At 40.9% G+C, this 21,038-nt stretch overlaps 1 protein-coding gene across 1 annotated transcript in view; it reads right to left on the bottom strand.

The window, feature by feature from the left end:
- The window catches only part of CdGAPr (GTPase-activating protein CdGAPr), a 350,099-nt gene that overhangs the window by 4,571 nt on the left and 324,490 nt on the right, over window positions 1–21,038 (bottom strand). Inside the window, exons 10-13 of the mRNA XM_080286103.1 lie at window positions 20,752–20,986; window positions 14,057–14,241; window positions 8,721–8,840; window positions 2,957–7,383 (exon numbers count right to left, since the gene is read on the bottom strand). Of these exons, the coding sequence (XP_080142229.1) occupies window positions 2,957–7,383; window positions 8,721–8,840; window positions 14,057–14,241; window positions 20,752–20,986 (4,967 nt within the window). The remainder of the gene's footprint in view (window positions 1–2,956; window positions 7,384–8,720; window positions 8,841–14,056; window positions 14,242–20,751; window positions 20,987–21,038) is intronic.

Consider the following 21,038-nt stretch of genomic DNA (forward strand, 5'->3'; position numbering starts at 1 on the left):
ACACACTATGATACTCCCCATACACACGACACTGCACAATAAATACAAGAACTCAACACTCAAATAAACATCAGAACATCAGAACAGCAAACACCAAATTGGAATAATTATCTCCAAACACTTGATCACAAAACAAACACCAGCAAACTCTACAAAACACTGAACAGCATCACACTCTCCAACAGCAACACTACACAATCACAAGCTGCCTTCACAACGACAGACACCATACCCTCAAACAAACAACAAGCAAACACTCTCATCAATCGCTTTTCACACGTCAGCCATCTAAACCCCCATCACGGCGACTAACGTGTCTTCCGACACAAGAGACAATTCCCCACGGACCCAGACTTTGCACCTTTCACCTACAACCAGATGAAGCACACTAACAGCTACCTTAAGCACTCATCTGCCTGTGGACCAGGCAACATAAGCAACATACACCTTAAACACCTTGGACCACAAGGCATACAAGCACTCACCAACATATCAAACTACGCTACTCACACAACATAATACCCAACATCTGGAAGCATGGCACTATCATCACAATTCCCAAACCCAACAAAGACCCCACATTACCCTCCTCACACCTCCCCATCACACTCTGCACCCCCTCCAAAATCATTGAACTACTGGTATCACAACTAGGTGCACCTCATATCCCTCTGGCCCAGTGTTTCTCAACTGGTGGTCCATGGTGACATTCTGGGTGGTCCACAGGACGTTCACTATATTTGGTACTAAACTGGAGATTGGTGCATATATTTTTAAATTTATTGAAAATGCAGTATGAAAAATTTTGTCAAATAATTGTCCATTCATTTTATTGTATTATTCCTGTTTAAGAAATATTTTTCAAACCAAAATGTTTGTTGTCTATGCTTTATTTATTATTACTCAAAAATGAAATGGTCCACGATATTTCTTTTAACTGGGCTGGTGATCTGTGGCCTGAAACGAGTTGAGAACCACTGCTCCAGCCCCATCACAACATGGTTTTAGGCTGCTACACTCCACAAACACTCTTCTTAAAGACTTTACACAGAGAGTTTTTGATGGCATCAATTCTGCTAGACCACCGCACAGAACACTCCTAGTCACACTAGACACTAGCAAAGCTTTTGATGCCATCCCCCACCACAACCTCACAAACAAAATATTCAACACAAACATGCACAATACGGTAACACAAAAAGCTGGCTGGCAACTATTTACTAGGCATGTGCACATGTAACATTTACTGGTCAGTCATAGAACATCAGAAACTTCACAAACGGCATTCCCCGAGGATCTGTTTTGTCCCCTGCTCTCTTTAACCTATATATGCACGACATACCCACACCCCACAGATACACATAGCTTCCTATGTGGATTACATAACACTATGTACACACCAAAACGCAAACACAGCCGCACACATACTCCAACCTTGCCACAACACACTACAAGAATGGTTCACCACAAACAGGGGCAAAATACCGGTAGCCCCAGCCAAATATACAGTGACCTTTCTTGCAAACTGGACAGCAAAACACAGTCACATTCCACACCTCACCATAAACAACACTCTGCTACCCCCCCCCCAACACACACACAAATCCTTGGTGTAACACATATCAATGTCATTTAAACAACACATTAAAGATAAATTAACAACAAACACAAACATTAAAGATAAATTAACAACAAACAAAAACATTAAAGATAAATTAACACCAAGACTCAACGCCTTAAGGTCACTTGCCAAATACATTTGGACACAATACAGAAAACACCACCACAGTATACAAACAATATGTACATTCAGTGATGAACTCTTCATGCCCTGCTTGGGCTTCTAACCTCACTAAAACACACTACAACACTCTACAGACCATACAGATCAATGCCCCCCAAAAAATAACAGGCTCCACAGCTACTACACCCTAAGACCACCTACACCAACAAACCAAAGTCCTCAAAGTTAAAGATCATCTAGACAGGAGAGAGAGACAAATTCTCGCCACAGCCTCCACAAACCCACACTATCCACTACACTACATGGCAGCACATCCACACACACCAAGGAACATCAAAACAACACCCAGCACATGACATCATACAACAGATATTGTCATCTCTCCCCCCTTGCCCGCCTCAAACCACCTTCCACAAACATATCCATACTCAAATCACTCGCCACTCCATTCAGTCACTTAAAACACACTGCTGCATGCATGGTCTCCTGTTATCCACCCTTCTGAATCCTATCTCCCTCGTGAGGACAGGGTCCACCTGGCCAGGCTGAGATCTGGGCATCACTCAGCACTCTTGAGCTATCAGAAGAGGCTGGATGACTCTGTCACTGATGCCTGTCCAGGATGCAACACAGCACTCCATATCATTAAGCACATTATGGAAGACTGCACTGCATACAATCACATGCACCAACACAACATACACTCCTCGAGAGCTTTGTGGGAAAGCCCAGTCTCTGCCGCAGCCTTCCTTAGGGACTCGGGCTGTTCGGCCAGACTGCCTAGGGAACAACTACTACTACTACAAACTCCAGAACAACATTCCATGTTACCATAAATGAGTAACTACGTAGGAGAAAAGTTCAACAATTGACAGATGGAAATTTCCAATGGACAAAGAATGAGTGGGAGTGCAAAGAAATATTCCAGGATACTGCATCATGAAGAAATTCTGACAAAGCATAGTTTAAAGGAACAGCAGCATGAAGAGGATCTCCACTAAATGACCATCCCCTATAGGGAAGTTCCCAGGGTAGAGCAAGGCATCAACAAATACAAAGAGACTTGCTCCAGCACATACAGTACCCACCTTTAGCATTTATGAGAAATGGTTCTGATCAGTAGTTTCTTAAAATTAGACATTGCTGATTACGGCTGTACAAATATTAGCTAAATCAAACACAGGAATAAGCTTTAAAATTAAACCTCCTTACCTTTCTTTTTTTTCTTCTCTTGAGCTCTGTCTTACAACAGGTGGCTTAGTGCTCGTTGGCGAGTCTCTCTCAAACATGGCTGCCATATCTCGAATTCGTCTTTGTTGTCCAGCATTTCCTCTCACAGCTGCATTTCCTAATGCATCATTATGATCCTCTAATTTGCTTGTCAATTTAACAGAAGATCTGACTGGTGAAGGAGGAGTTGCTTTTGGAATGGAGGAAGAGGTTGTTTGGTTGTGTCCAGGGGTAGATACAACATCTTTATGGATACCAGGAGTGACTGATGTTCCTCTTGAAACTGAACTTTTTTTTGTTGGAGATACAGTAGGACTGAAATTTTTCTTTGCCACTTCTTTCCCAGGTTTCTGTTCTGGTTTCTTTACTTTTGTGTCAACATTATTTGACTCCTTGACAGGTGCTTTTTCTTTTGTTTTACTCCATATGGCAACACGTTCTTTAACATTAACATCTTCATCTATGTCCTCCTTGCCTGTTATGGAACGTCCACTACTCCTTGTACTTGATGATCTTTGAAACACACTGGCATCTGAACTGCTAGATGAAGTTTTTCTTGAGGGACTAGATTTAGATTCACTACTGCTGGATTGCTGTAATAACATCTCTTTGTCTGGAGACCTTCTCACACTAGATCCAGAGCCTCCATGCTCAGCACATCTATTGCCACTGCCGCTACTATTGCTGCCACTACTACTGCTCCGTCGGAAAGATGAGCCAGAGCCTCCAGAAGAGAAACGAGTTCGTGTTGGGCTTCTTAGCTCCCCAACTCTCCCCATATCACTGAGACTCCTTCTACCAGGACAGCTTCTTTTAAATGCAGAATTTTCACCAACATCTTCCCTTTTCTCTTTTATTCCTTGAGATTCAAGATAGGGATGATCAACTAAAATATCATATTCTGAATGATTTCCTGGGTTTGCATTTCCCAAGTCTAAGTCCTGTCCATGTTTTGTGGGACTTGTACTCCTCCTTGGGCTTGTGCTGCTTGAGTTTGAACTTTGAGTAACTTCATCTTCATTGTCTGGGTCATCATCCGGGCGAGATGGACTTGTTGCCTTCTGTCTGAGTCGTAGGATCATCTCGTCCTTTTCTCCACGGAAGCTCTCAGATTTGTATTTTTCTCTTAAGTAGGATCTTCTCTCTTTTTTATATTGTTCAATCCTTTCCCTCTTCTCTGGATCAGTTAGGTTAATGGTACTTAATATGTTGGTAACTTCATTTGTGGTACCCTCATCATCATGAGTCCCATCTTCATTTTTAGGCTCTTTGGATGTGACTTTAAAATCTGGCGAGCTCTTGTACTTCTGGAAGGCAGGAAGCTCAGAAGACTGTGATGGCTTTGTGTTATAATGTTTTACATCATGAGCAGAATGATCTAATATAGGCATTTCAGTTTCTAGCAACTCAGCTACTGGGGTTTTGTCTGAACTTATCTGGCTTTTGCATCCAAGTGACTGCTCTGCTTCAGTTTGTTTGCTTAGAGAGGGGATATCAGACTGGCATAACTGGTAATCCTGGATATGAAAACTTTCTTCAACAGGTGTTGTTTGGGCAGAACCACTACTTGGAGAACCAGGTGTTGCAGGAGAATCTGGAGAAATAGAAACTGATGAAGGGCTGGAAACTGGTGATACTGGAGGAGATAAGTTAAGTTTTGGAAGTTGCCGGGGTCGGGGCACAGGGGCAGATATAGGGGTGTGGCGAACACCTGTTCTAGGCCAGGGTGCTGGACTGATCACACTTGGTAATGGCAAGGTTCTATTTGGTGTTGATGTAGCTGCTGGTGGTACAAGAACATTCTCAGGAGTAGGAGGCGAAAGACTTTGCAATGTATGTCCTACAAGTGATGAGGATGTTGCAGGCTCCTGATTATCATGTCTGGGTCTGGGAGAACTAGCTTCATCACTGCTCACTGGTGAAGTAACATCATCTGTAGTGGACTCAGTTGGAGATGCAAATGCAGGGAGGACCAACACTTCTGTTGTCACACTTACTGATGAGGGAGTGACTGGGGAGTCCAAACACTCACTGTCCTCACTGGGTTGAGTATGTAATTCAGTATTCACAACCACCTCCCCAGACTGTGACACAAACTGCTGGGAAGGTAAGGATTCCAAGGTTTGGGAAACAATGGTGTTGCCCATTTGAGGCACCTGAATTGGAAGCTCTGTCAAATTACAAGCCATCCCAGACTCATTCACTACAACTTGCTCTTCACTACCTTCTTGAAGCATATCATTTACTTCTTGAATAGATTTTCTAAAAAACTTAACCTGCTGATATAATGCTTCCCCTTCAATTTCTGTCTGAGTTTTATTATCACAGTCTTTTTCTAAACTTGCAGATGCCAATGAGCCGAATTCCACATTCTCATATTGCGGAGTAAACGAATAATCTTCATAAGCATCATCAATGTCAGGCACATTCTGGTCATCATCTTGACTACTGTCTTCTAAATTTTCATACACTGGCTGAGATTCTTTAGAAAGAGATTCGACATTTTCATACGCACCATCCCCCACCATATCCACACCTTCCTCAGCTACATTTTCATAACATACATCATTTCCAGCACACACATCTCTTGAGCATTCACTTCTTTCAAATACCATTTTGCAGTCACTGTTTACTTCTTGTTCAAGTCTGTGATAACCAGACCCATACTGTATATTTTCATACTCGGCACCATACTGAATATTCTCATACACGGAACCATGATTACTGTTATCATATTGATCACACTTTGCAACCTCTGATTCCTCTAGTAAAGCTTGTCTACTTAGAACATCTGTCTGCAAACTAGCTTGGGAAGACTGAGTACTGGAGGAGGGGGAGAGAGGAGCAAGTTTCTGATACTGATGATCTGCTGTTTTAGCAGAGTTTCCTAAATTACTCGAGTCAATATTCTCATACATGGGCCCTTCTTCTGTAGGATCATCACTACTACTCAAGTCAATTGACAGAGGGCTCGACTGTCGGGGCTCTTCAACGGCAGCTGGGCATGGAACAGGCTGGCCCACACTCACCAAATCCTGAACAAACTGGGATTCACTTGGAGTAGACGGCTCAGTAGTATCACTCAAGGGATGATATTGGATTTCTAAGAATGTTGAGTCACCCTGTGGCGTTTCTGGTGAAGTTATAGAGGATCCAAGACTCAAAAGATCTGCTGTAGGAAGTCCTAGCAAAGAATTAGGTCGAGGCTTAGGGAACTCCTGCAATGGTGTGAGGTCCTCTTGTACTGGGGTGACTGGAGTGATGGAAAGTTCTTGTTGTGCCTCCGGTTTCTCAGGAACAATGGAAAAGGACGGTGCAATAGGGGTTGCTAAGTTTGAAGATGGACCAATAGTACTGGCAGTGTCTGAGCCTGTATCCTTAGCTTCAGCTGCACCAGCTCCACTGTTACTGCTGCCAAGAGTGAAACTTTCATTATCAGATACAGTGGCTTCAGCAGGGGAAGTGCTGCTTACTTCAGATGCGCTAACTGATGGAGATGTCCTCAAGTGTGTTATCTTATCAAGTAACTCTGGATCTATGAGTGCATCCATGCTAAACCTTGATGAAGTTTCATAATTTTCTCTGTTGCTAGCTTCAGTGTGTATCTCAGCTGTGACTGTTTCAATGCTACCTCCAGTCTCTGGCACAATCCTGGCTCCAGCCAAAATATTTGAAGCTTCTGGTTTTGAAGGCTGCTGTTCTTTTCTGTCCATATCCACTGTGCAGATATGTTTAACTTTCGGAGAGCTGCCTGGGGATACCGACCTCAAAGAAGAATCTGGTCGTCGCCGTGTTGTCTCTGGGCTGAGTGCATGAACAATTTTGTCTTTGAGAGTAACGGATGCTCTTTTTAAACTGTTATTATGTGAATCCTCACTAGAATCACTTAAGCCAGACTCATTCCTCCTCTGAGTGGTTGGAGAAGTGAACCTATGCTTTAATTTATCTTTCAGACTCTTTTTCTCAGGTCTAGGGCTGATATTCTCCTTACTCCTGGCTCCCTCTGAACACATGCTCAAATTTTCCATGTCTAATGTTGAACTTGACATATTGTCAGGCTCCTCAACCGAAGTAGATTTCAGGGTATCTACCTCGAAGCCCTTCAGATCTTTCTCACTGGTACTGAAGTTCAAATCAAGTTCACTGATATCCAAGCATATCCTTGAGTTATCAGGTGAAAAATCTAAATCACTCTCTCCTTCCTCCTTAACTGGTACCTGTGATGGCAAGTTATTAGAGCGCCCCTCAAGCATATTAAAATATGAGTCATGGGAGACTGATCGGTTGTGTGTGCGGGGTGAGGAGAGGGGGCTGGAAAGACTACTACTTCTGCTCTCACGTTCCTCTTGTGGGGAACTGAGGTGCTTTTCGGAGTTGAGGTTTTCCCGCTTCTCTGGTGAGTCAATTGCCTGCAAAACAAATACAAATAAGTTGGTGTCATCTACAAAATCTATTTTTAAATGAACATGTTTGATACAACATTAAAATAAAAGCTGCCACAAATCTGTTTACAGTGTACATGTTAAACAGAACATTAACCCCTAAATGGTCTCTGGCATTGTGCATTCCTTTACTGTAAACATGCCGGTGACGTCGAATTAGCACAAGCTACAGAAAACTGTAAACAATTATGGGTGGGAAACAAAGGTCTTTGGTATGTTTACCTGACCAACTCTACCAACCCATGCACCCAGGCAGTCACTTTTGCTCAGATGTTTTCACCCAAATGCTTACATGTTTATAGCACATGTGCAGTGAATTTTAAGAATTTTGTGATCTCTTTCAAAAACAGGATGGGTTTAGGAAACTAAAAAATACATTGCCCAGTGCACCAGATGAGTCATTTCATATTTCTAAGAGAATGAAATCAATTTTAGAACTCTGAAAAATGGTCCTGGGGCCAGACAGGGGAGCTCGCAAATTTCTGAACCCATGGTCATTGAGGGGTTAAAATGAAAACATAGACACATCAAATAACACTATACACTAACGCATCCTGCAACATCAACTATAAACTTGTAAATTATGTACAAAAAGACATGATGATGATGATGGTGATGAAATTTTTACAAGATTCACAACAGCCTACCCTGTCCAATAGGCAACTAGCTAAAGTGCTGATATATTAAGCAGGAAATTTACTATGTTAAGGCTATGATAAAAGTTGAAAATAACACACTTCTCAGGAGCTGCTGCTTTTGTCCCCAGAAAATGTCCTCAAGGGCTTTCAGCTTAAATGATTTTTTCATATCTGCAATTAATACAACATCCATGAGCAAAAATTTATTTAAAAAAAACTGACACAACCCAGCCTAATCATGTACTATGGGCACATGCAGTTAATGCACCTAAAATAAAAAAGATAAAACTTTTAATCTGTAGCAAAACAAATATGGAGGCACACAATATTTTTGTGGCATGACCAATATTATAAAAGAAGACTTCTGATAATACATCACATAATTAGTTCCACAAAATCAGCTATACAGTACACTATGAAAACTTCTAATTAACCTCTCCATGTTGCTACACCTTGCCAAGTCTTAATATCCAACTTATTTAATGGCATACAAGACACTTGGTTCCAAATCAGAAACAACACCAGATACCATATTCATCTTCTGTGATCCTTCTAGGGTGAAAAGTTTCATCCTTAATGGGCTAATAGTAAGTTACATAATGTAACTCCGAAGTTCCATGTACCACAGTACTGTACTGCAAATGTCTGGGGCAAGACATTACCAACCTGTGAATTTCTGTTTGAATGTAAGGAGGCCGAGGTGGATATCAGTGACTCTACTGACTTGACTGGTCGGAGACGCTTGGAGGAGGAAGGAGCAACATCTGCCTCAGTTACCACAGAGTCCTGCAGTGGCAAATGAGGAGGGATCAACAGGGCTGCCAGTTTACAGACTACAATGGTGTGGACTGGTAGAACTATTACACTAAGGTTATGACAACTACAGCGGGGGCTGTAAATCTATTATAAACAACGTACAGTACTATACAAAAATAAATCTAAATAATATTAACTTACGAGGGGATCATTCTACAACCACACAATAAAACGTGGGATGTAAATACACTCTTGCTAACACATCAGTTAATCTGAGATAGGGATAACACTAAACAGGACACAATAAGCAAAACAGCAACTGGGACAATATACAAAGTACAACAGTATGATTGGTACACTGTAAAAATTGTTGGGATAATGGTCAAGTATCACACTCCGAGGCACATGCACAGAGTTTGGCTGGTGACGGCATTCAGTGGTGAGGGTGAAGCAAGCTGAAGATTTGGATGAGATCACAAATGACTGTTGTATGGAATGAAGGAAAGTACTGGAGCAAAATATCAACTAAAGTGAATCTAAGCCAAATACAGATATCAAGTATTTTGACTCCTTTAACCTAATTGATAAAAAGTTAAAAATCCAACTATGCTGAGCCTGGCAGGCTACCACTGCCTGTGCATATGCAAGCCCCAGTTACCAGAAACTCAACTGCTGGTGTGAATGGAAGGTCCTAAAGTTCAGATGGCTTAAATAAAGATCAGCTTTTAAACCAGTACTTGATACCAGTAATTGTGGAACGAATTCATGTGGCTTAAGGCAGTACAGTATCCAATATAATGTAATTTTGCAAATCCAGCATGTTACTTCTGGTTGTGTATACCATTACTGTAAAATGCATCTTCTAATTTTACAAAATATTCTAAATTAACACAAGTTTGCTAAAAATACTGAAATACTGGTACTCCCTTGCTGACCACAAAGGCCTACAGGTGCTGTGACTCATACTGCCTCAGGCTGTGCATGCTGCTGGTTGAGCGCTGCAGCGTGGTGTCTCACAGGAGTAATGTACACTTCTTATACTGCCACAGACAAGAGTGATAATACACCTCTAAAGCCTAATAATTGTGCATGAGCAGACTGGTACAGGAGGCCATCCACTTCAGCGAGGTGTTACTGTTTCAACTGTTTAACATCCCTCACCTTCCCTATCTCCCACATGGAGACTTGATGGACCATGGCAAAACTCTCAAGCACAAACCTCTGGGAGAAATCAGCAATTACTTACTATGTGCCTATGGTTTCATGGTGTCTATGACTTCAAACTTCATTTTACTGTACATGAAAATGGAGTTAAGGTAACAACAAAAAAGGGCTATCTAAATACCACAAAAACCACGTCATAATATACATACAAGGTCTGTTCAGAAAGTATCTAATCTCAGGCTCTAAGTAATAAATAGTTAACCTGTTGAGCTAGGACACTATTCTTCATCAAAGTTGGCCTAATCTGACATGACGCATTAAGTCCAGTGTTTTTTCCACTGCCTGAAACTTTTTTCAAAGTTGGTTTTCGGTATCTCCGGCAGGTGCTACATCACATTCATCATGATCTCTTCTCTCGTCTCAAATCAGGAACCCTTCAGTGGTGTTTTGAACTTGAGGAATAACCAAAAGTCGCATGGAGCCATGTCTGGTGAGCAGGGAGCCTGCGAAACTTGTGGAATGTTGTGCTTGGCCAAAAATTCCTGAATCAGTTGAGAAGAATGGGCAAGGTCATTGTCATGGTGTAGCTTCCAACTTACCACTTTCCAAAGGTCTAATCTCTTCTGCCAAACTGTGTCACAATGACAACAGATAATGTCAAGGTAGGCATCTTAAATGTCAGGACCAACTTGCCTAGCCCCGGGCTCTTACGCTCCTCATGGGGCAACGTAGGATTGGATGATGGATGGATGAATGGAATAATGTTTGTTGACAGTCTGACCTGGTGTATATTCGTGATGCACAACACCACAGCAGTTGAAAAAAATCTGTTAACATACAAGTGCATTTCATCTTACTGCAGACCAGTTGTGCTTTTTTTGGCCGAGGTAACCCTGCATGCTTCCACTGGGAAAACTGTGCTTCGATTTCTGGGTTGTACCCGTACACCGAAGTCTCATCTTCTGTGATAAAAGCCTTCAGAAAGTCTGGATTGTGATTTGCACACTCCAGCATGTCTTGAGCAACGTTCTTCAGAGAGAAGAGACCATGACGAATACGAAGAAGCATCTACAGGAGATACCAAAAAACGATTTTGAAAAATGTTTCCGGCAGTGGAAAGAACACTGGGCTACATGCATCAAGTCAGAAGGGGCCTACTTGGAGGGAGATTATTGTCCTAGCTCAACAGGTTAGCTACTTATTTCTATAGAGCCTAAGGTCGGATACTTTCTGAACAAACCTCGTACATAAGTACTGTACATAATAATATATTTACTCATCTATTGAAGATACCGCACAAATAAACAAACAAAACTAAAAACAGGTACTACACACAATAGAAAAGCACAAAAATAAACAACTAAAAAATAATGATCTTTTGTAGAAAAAAATATCCAGCAATTTCATTCAGATTAGCATTTTATGACATCATGCTCGTTCATTAGTTTTTGAAGGCTCCAACATGCTTGCATGAGTCGGCCTTGGTCACCTAATGGCAGCTCTCCATGCTAATCGATCTCTGGCGGCTTCACCGTTCAGTTCTTTATTCCTGAGGTCACACTCAATGACTTCACCCCAGGTCTTTTTCAGTCTATCTCTTGCAACCCTACCCCTAACTTTAACACTATTCGCTTTCTGCACCCAATTATCATCCCGCATCTTCTACACATGCCCCAGCCATCTCAATCTACCTCTCATCATATCACCAATACACTCCAGTCCCATCCTACATCTCAACTCTTCCATCACAAACACAAATGAGATGGAGGGCTACTGGTAAAAAAAACTCAAGAACAATATCAATAAAGAAAACAGTATTAATAATATGTCCTACCTGTTCTAACTTATAGATAGAAAACCTGAAGTCTGATAAAACTTGTAACAAGTTAAACTTAGGAGTGTTCTGAGAAAAATGGAATGGCTAAAAAAAAAGAAACATTACAGAGGTCATAGAGTTTCAAAAGAAACAAACACAGGTAAATTATGTCTTAATTGAAACAGTTATCAGATGGACAGAGTGACAACCTAGAGATCAAGTGGGAGGAAGTTGCAGACTAAAAACAAGATGGAAATAAAAAATTTGCAGATCGGCTGGGATTAGATGGAACAGGCTACTAAGCAACAGCCAATGTCAGAACAGAGAAAGACAGGGCAGACTTTCATCATACAGTGGACTGCTTCAGACTAATGATGGTAAAGGAGATACTGTAGCTCTAAAGTGTAAGCAAACACAAGAAAAAAATAAAAAATGAAGTACCATAACTACAATGGTATCATGATATTACTGTATACAAAAAGATTACTTAATAGCTCCCAAGAACTTGCTTCTGTTCATGCTAAATTATTCAGACTATGCGTACGTACTTCTTCATTCCCTAATTCTTTAAAAGAGGCCAATATCCACTCAATTCCGAAGGAAGGAAGTTCCTCTGACCCCTCTGATTACAGACCAATAACTATCACGTCTTCTCTTGGTAAAGTATTTGAAATTGTAATGAATAAGCACATAGTTAAACATCTTGAATCCAACAACTTAATTAGTGATAGACAGTATGGTTTTCACCATGAAAGATCCACCATTGATATACTCAATCTCCTGACTCACACCATCCATCAAGCAATTGACCAACATGGAGAAACTCATGCAGTAGCCCTTGATATTTCTAAAGCTTTTGACAGAGCTTGGCACCATTCCCTGCTATCCAAACTCCCTTGCTATGGACTAACATCTTGTGTTCCTCTGATTTCCTCACATCCCAGCCACAGAAAGATAAGTAGATGATGTACATTCCTAATTTCCACTCAATTAATGCTGGGATGCCACAAGGATCAGTTCTGGCTCCAACCCTACTCCTAATTCATATTAATGATCTCATCTGTCACCCACAATCCCATCCATTCATATGCTCATGGCTCAACACTTCACAGTTCATTCACATTTAAATACCCATTCAAAAAGTTTAATATCTCTACCTCACAACTCAGTAGAGCCATCTCCATAAATCAGGAGTTATCTAGGATCACTGAATGGGGGCAAAATAACCCTGTCTCATATAATGCTAGTAAAACCAAATATATACAATTTACTATTAGACAGATATTGTCAGGTTCCCTTATTACCTTCAATGCTACTAATTTTCCTATCTCCAAAAAATCTAAAATTCTCAGTGTTTCACTTAACAATACCCTCAGCTGGACCTATCATGTCAGATCAATTGCTAAAACCACCTCAAAGAAGCTTGAATTATTGTACTGAGTTCATAGTTTATTCACTGACGAGTAGTTAGCTATAGTTTAAAAGAGTCATGTACGTTCTCAGCTGAAATACTGCTCACCCTTTTGGAATGAATGTGGAGAGGTTGCACTAAACAACTAGGCAAAACTCAGAACAAAGCTGTAAGAATTATTAATAACCCTGCTATTACAAATAAACTACCTTCCCTACAGGTAAGAAGGAATACTGCCTCCTCGCATTATTTTACAGATATTTTTATGGCAAATGCTAAGACGAAGTTGCATCCATTGTGCCACCTCTCCATGCCTTGCCCTGTGCTACACAGGCATCTGGTAGTGCTCATGACTGGAATGTCACACTGCCATATTGCAGAACTTCTGCCTATCAGAAAGCTTTTATTCCCTGAACTGCATCTCTTTGGAACTCACTTCCCCAGAGATATTTCCCTCCAAACTTCAACCTACAGCTGTTCAAGTCCTACTGTTAGAGATTTTTTATGAATGGAGGACAACAGTAATCTGGTATAAGAATTTTTTTTTTTTTTATTCATTTGTTTTTCCTTCCTCTGTCCTGCTGTTTAGTATGTATGTATGTATATATATATATATATATATATATATATATATATATATATATATATATACCGTATATACACATATGTGTATATACATATATACGTATATATATACATATATATATATATACCGTAAATAAATATATATATATATATATATATATATATATATATATATATATAAATATATATATATACCTGAAAGGGAAAATTAAAGACTAATTTTACACACACACACACACACACTTATGCATCATCCAGTCCTTGTCTTACCGAAATGTTGAGGTGGATATCACTGGGCGTGGAAGCTTTCCGGGGAGGTTTATGCATACTACGGCCCTTACTAAATATGCTCTTCCACCCCGATGGAGATTTCTTCTGCTTCAGGCTTCCTCCTTTTCGACTCGGAAGCTCAATGACTGTGTGATATTTTGGTGGAAGGTTTTGTGGTCCCCCTCCTGTGGTGCAAAGAACATGTAACTTTTCGTTTAACTTTTTCCATTGTATATTTTTTTTATTTACATTACAGAACATAAAGTGCTATTAGGGGATAGGGAAGGGTGACTTGCATAAGAATTTTATAAAATATCTTGCATATAAGAACATAAAAAGGTCTTACAAGAAAATCAGTGATGCATGAAACACATTCATGAGGAATCCTTTCAGCTGTATACTCAGTAATGAACTTCACACTAAGGTGTTTCAGTCATAACCTTGCTGGCATTCCTTGGTCCAACTCATGGTCAATATGAATAAAGATCAATAACATAATAAAGGACAAATGACTGATAACTAGGAATATGACAATGGTGTAGATGGTGGCTTTGCTACTACCTGCCTTGGGGGTTTCCACCAGTAAAATGAGCAGCTATTAAGTAACAAGTAAACAAGACTGACTTCATTATGGAATGCAACTGTGTGTGTGTGTGTGTGTGTTCTTACCTTACCTAACTGTTCTTACCTAATTGTATCTTTACATGAATGAGTCAATCTCGTACTGTTCCGTGTCTTAAACCATATTTATCGTACATATCTTTAAATTTGTGAATTGTTTTGGCACACACTATTTCATTCGGTAGTGTATTCCACTGATCAATTGCTCTGTTTGGGAAACTGAATTTCCTTATTTCTTTATCACCTCTCTTCTTATGCAGTTTTTTGCAGTGTCCTCTTGCTGATGCTTCTCCATATGTTAAGTAATCATTTATGTCTATTTTCTCCTTCCCTAATATGCACTTATATAGCATTATCATGTCACCTCTTTTCCTTCTCTCCTGTAGTGTTGGTAGATTCAGTTTATTTTGTCTTTCTTCGTAGCTTAGGTCCCTCTGTGTGTGTGTGTGTGTGTGTGTGTGTGTGTGTGTGTGTGTGTGTGTGTGTGTGTGTGTGTGTGTGTGTGTGTGTGTGTGTGTGTGTGTGTGTGTGTGTGTGTGTGTGTGTGTGTGTGTGTGTGTGTGTGTGTGTGTGTGTGTGTGTGTGTGTGTGTGTGTGTGTGTGTGTGTGTGTGTGTGTGTGTGTGTGTGTGTGTGTGTGTGTGTGTGTGTGTGTGTGTGTGTGTGTGTGTGTGTGTGTGTGTGTGTGTGTGTGTGTGTGTGTGTGTGTGTGTGTGTGTGTGTGTGTGTGTGTGTGTGTGTGTGTGTGTGTGTGTGTGTGTGTGTGTGTGTGTGTGTGTGTGTGTGTGTGTGTGTGTGTGTGTGTGTGTGTGTGTGTGTGTGTGTGTGTGTGTGTGTGTGTGTGTGTGTGTGTGTGTGTGTGTGTGTGTGTGTGTGTGTGTGTGTGTGTGTGTGTGTGTGTGTGTGTGTGTGTGTGTGTGTGTGTGTGTGTGTGTGTGTGTGTGTGTGTGTGTGTGTGTGTGTGTGTGTGTGTGTGTGTGTGTGTGTGTGTGTGTGTGTGTGTGTGTGTGTGTGTGTGTGTGTGTGTGTGTGTGTGTGTGAGAGAGAGAGAGAGAGAGAGAGAGAGAGAGAGAGAGAGAGAGAGAGAGAGAGAGAGAGAGAGAGAGAATATGAGGAAGTGTATGCAAAACTGAGACACTGCAAAATTCATATCAAAGGGCACTAAAGGTTATTTGTCAGTTGCATGATATGATTACTTGATATTTAGGATCAAGGAGCAGCTACAAAGAAATTATTGCACCTATACACTCTCACTCCTTAATACTACTGTATGCTTTTGTTCATTTTACATTTGATCTGAAATGATTCAGTACATGAGTATACCAAGATATGCAAAAACACACACACACATTTTCAGTCAGGTAATCAGAACTGAAAGTGTGACAGTTTGCAGTAATTCAGGGATGCCCCAACTAATCTTTGCTCAACTATGTGCATGTCATTAGAGGCACAAGAAACTGTGGTTAAGCTGGAGTTATAACTTATGAGCAAACCAGGAAACATGAGCTATCTGTGAGATTCTCCCTCACTGATCCCACCCCTCTGGCAGAACTTTTCAATTCTCTACAGAATAAATATTGGGGAATGGCTTGAAAGAGTAGTGTTAGACTGTAGAGTCATCCTCTCCAACCATGCGATTCATGTATCCATACTTTACCATTCCATTCATCCATCCATCATCCAATCCTACATTGCCCCATGAAGAGCGTAACAGCTTGGGACTAGGCAAATTGGTCCTGTCATTTAAGATGAGAGTGACCAGCCTCACTCATCCCTGAGTGGCATTACATGAGCAATAAAGCCCTACCACCCCTTGGATATAAACCTACACAGGCTCCATCTGATTCGAGGACCTTAATTACCCACTTAACCACCAGGTGCCATAATCTGGTTATATGGTTACCACCCTGCATAGTAGATGGTTTCCTGGTGTACAGGAAACCATTTGGCTTGTCATTCAGTGTAGTCATCCATAGGCACAAGGAAGAGGAAAGAATGAAGGAAAGAAAGACAGAAGAGAGAGTGTAATCATTCATTTACCATCTAATCCAGTGCTGCCCTCTGAGGAGTGTAGGTGCCCAGGGCTAGGCAAGTTGGTCCTGACATTTAAGATGAGAGTGACCAGCCTCACTCATCCCTGAGTGGCATAACATGAGCAATAAACCCTAACCATCCCTTGGATATCAACCTACACCTGTGACTGGAGCACCTTAATTACCCACTAAACCACCATGTCCCATAATTTGGTTATATGGCTACCACCCAGTAGAGTAAATGGTTTCCTGGTGTACAGGAAACCATTTGGCTTGTCACTCAGTGTAAAGCCACCCGCAGACAGATGGAAGAGGAAAGAATGAAGGACAGAAGAGGAAGAACGGAATGAAGGAAGGAAGGGAGGAAAGAGTAGGCACCTGAGGGCAGCACTACATCAGGTGAGTGGATGGTGAGCACCTCCACCTACCACTTATAGTACATAGATTTTGATGATGATGATGATGATGATGATGATGATACAGACTCTGCTGAAGATTAGTAAAATGAAAAAAAATTAAATTTCTGCTCACAGCTCTTGTACCATTGAAAGAAACTTTAAGCCTCAGTCATACCATTGATGGAACACCACCACTCCACCGTACGCTGCGTGTGTGTGCTTGATCTGTTTGCTGTCATATTTGCAGGTTCATACCTGTCTGCCACAGCTCCATGACAGAAGACTGCTGTTTAGATATTGTGTTTGTGTTGTTTCATTCTACCCACAATGATATACAGTAATATTATGGTCTAAATATTCTGCATATTATAATTCAATCATTTTACCATTTAAGACAATGAACAGTATGTGATGTACTACCGTATTTTTGGAAAACAACAATTGATACAGCCTTAATTCACATCTAAAATGGTGGAGATGAGTGCTGTAGTCTCAGGTCACTGGGTAAAACAAACATTTATTTATTTTTCATCATTACTCAGCTGACTCCAATACAATTCCAACTACAGAATTGGATATTTTTTTTAGACAAATACCAATATTAATCAGCTACTGCTTGCTGATTTGCAGTGCTATAGTGGGGTATGTGGAACAAAATGTAATTCACAAGAAAATATTCTAAAAAGCTACGATGAGACGGTGTTTTAGTAGAAAGTGGAGAGGAAGAAGACTGACTTGTGCATGTACAATACTGTACAATACCAAAGGTGATCAAAGGATGCAAAAAAATGATAAAGGGCTAAGTTCTGAGTGATGCAAGAAAGGTACATGGAAAAATGAGATCTTGCTATTTTGGTGGTTGCATACAAATGGCTACCACTGACTATGGGAGGTACTACCATAAGAATGAAATGTAGTTATAAGCTAAGTAACATGACACTCAACCATAACTCATCATTATCATCATCCACTCCTGTGTTGCCCCATAAGGACCATAGGAACCCAGGGCTAGGCAAGTTGGTCCTGACATTTAAGATGAGAGTGACCAGCCTCACTCATCCCTGAGTGGCATTATGTGAGCAATAAACCCCAACTACCCCTTGGATATAAACCTTCACCAGTTCAACTGACTGGAATGCTGTAATTACCCACTAAACCACCAGGTGCCAAAATCTGGTTATATGGGTACCACCCAGTGTAGTTAATGGTTTACAAAAAAAACTCAGCCACAAGTAAACAAGAGTCAGTGTCCAAGGTAACTCTCAGACTGCTACACATCTTTACTAATACATCTTATAATCTTGTTTTCCCAACAGTTTGCAAAAACTGTTGAAGAGTAATTACAGTAATTGGTTTTCACATTTGGTTGGGCTCTCTGTCCAAATACGACACCAGCTGTACCACGGTCAACCTCACTATGGAGCATTCTTAAGGGGAAGCATGGCATTATTTTTATGGATAGATGTATATGATGTATTGTACATCAATATACTGTACTGTTACAATGGGAATGGTTTTACATTCATTTATCTCACTTAGACTATGCAATAAACTCTCATTATCCATCGTCATAATATCCAGGATTGCTGGCTCGGTGCTATTAAAGCAATATCTGGCAAAATAATGCAACATCGAGCGCCCAAATGGGACGTAACTGATGGCTCTATGCGATATCCGGTGTTGAGGCGCATCAACTGGCTCTAAAGTGGTAGCCAACTGGCGTTGCATTACTGTACTGTATCATTATTTTACTGTATTTTATGCTTAGCTTTTATCTTTTACTTATGTGAAAGTTTTTACGATAGACAGCCATGACAGATAGTGACACAATATCTGGCTCGATGCCGAATGTTGAGATGAAGTTATTCGGTGCAGTGAGTGGGTGAATTATAACAGATAACTGCAAGTTGACTGTAATAAGTAAGTACCTACTGTTATGAAATATCATTCATGCAGACAACACAAGGGGGATTTAGGAAGGGAAAAGGATGTGTAGATCAGATATTTGTTCTAAGATGTTTAGTGGAGAAGTATCTAGAGAAGGGAAAAAAAGTGTATGCTGCCTTCATGGACTTGGAGAAAGCTTATAACAGAATAGATACGCAAGGTATGTGGAAGGTATTAAGAATATATGGAGTGGAGGGGAAATTGCTGAGTGCTGTGAAGAGTATGTACGAAGAAGCTAAGGCTACCATGTGAGTGAATGGTGAGCTGAGTGAGTTCTTTGATCTCAGAGTGGGACTGAAACAGGGATGTGTGATGTCTCCATGGCTGTTTAATATATACATGGATGAGGTTGTAAAGGAGGTGCAAGGTAGGGCAGTGGATGTAGGGGTGGCTCTAATGAATGAGGGTGAGATCTGGAATATTCCAGTATTGCTGTTTGCTGATGATACAGTATTGTTCAGTGAAGATGAATGGGAGTTGCAAGGTTTGGTGAATGAATTTGGGACAGTGTGTAGGAAGAGGAATCTGAAAGTTAATGTAAACATGAGTAAAGTTATGGTGTTTGAGAGGAATGAAGTCACAGAATGTACAGTGAGGTTGGATGGTGAGGATATGGAGAATGTGAGTGCATTTAAATACTTGGGTAGTGGGATGAGTAAGGATGGAACGTTGGGGGATGAAGTGCATGAAAGGGTACAGCAGGGAAGGAAGGTTGTTCGTTCACTGAAAGCAGTGATGAGAAACAGGGAGGTGAGTATGGAAGTTAAGAAGTCACTGCATAACAGTATTGTGATCCCTACCCTGACGTATGGAAGCAAGGCGTGGAGCCTGCAAGAGGGGAACAATTCAAGTGTGAGAGCAGTGGAAATGAGTTACTTGAGAGGAGCATGTGGTGTGACATGGAGGGACAAGTTGACAAATGAAGAAGTGAAGGAACGTTGTGGGGTGGATGTGGATGTGGTTGAGAAGACTAGGAGAAATACACTGAGGTGGTTTGGACATGTGGAGAGAATGGAGAATGAAAGATTGACTAAGACAGTGTATGTAGGTGAGGTGGAGGGAGGGAGAGGGAGGGGTAGACCGAGGATGAGGTGGAGGGATGGAGTTGAGAGGTATATGAGGGAGGGGGGAGTGAGCTGGGGGGAAGGTAGTCAAATGGTGGGTGACAGAGTGGCTTGGAGGCATTTTGTCTGCGGCCACCCTTTGCAGGATTAGGGCATCGGGCTATAGATAGATAGACAACACAATTCACTTATTTATTTAAAAAAAAGTCTAAACATTATAAGATATGTTTAGACTCTGACACAGGCACAAAAGGGTTAACCACCACAGATGAAAGGTCAAATACTATACTGTACTATGCTTTTGAGGGAGAAGGGACAAATATCAATACTGATATCCTGTACTGTAATACTGTACTGTAATACAGTATACTGTACTAAATTGGCAATATTGACAGAGAGGTACATCAATACTATGTTGCAGGTGTAAGAGTTGAAGAAAGTATCTGTGGTTGAGAATGAGTGAAAGGATGCAGTGGAGTTAACCAATAAAGCTGAGTGATCATGGACTACCCCAGCAGGTATCATGGACGAAAGACTGCATGAGACATCAGATCGAAAATGGCTATCAGCACCCCAAAATATATTAAACAGAAATATGACCAAATGCGGTCACTGGGGGAAAAAAATACTTACCCACTTCAATATACTTCTGGTCTGGTTTGATGGCAGTGTTCAGAGCTCTAGTTCGTGCCTCTTCTATGGATATTAACTTGGTTGGTGTAGATATGGCCAGGGACTTAGGTCGGGATTTCTTTGGTGTTCCATCAACACCATTGGTGGAATGGGAGAAAGTTGGTATCTTGTCGTTGAAAATAAGGTCAACATAACGGACCAAGTATTCTGTCACTACTGCTTGTGTTCCAACATCCTATAAAAAGAGACAAAGTACATGTTAATCAATATTTTCTTCACTCACAACA

The sequence above is a fragment of the Coenobita brevimanus genome, chromosome 110 (assembly GCF_032717465.1).
Source record: "Coenobita brevimanus isolate Jiangsu-jjx chromosome 110, ASM3271746v2, whole genome shotgun sequence".
Lineage (NCBI taxonomy): Eukaryota > Metazoa > Arthropoda > Malacostraca > Decapoda > Coenobitidae > Coenobita > Coenobita brevimanus.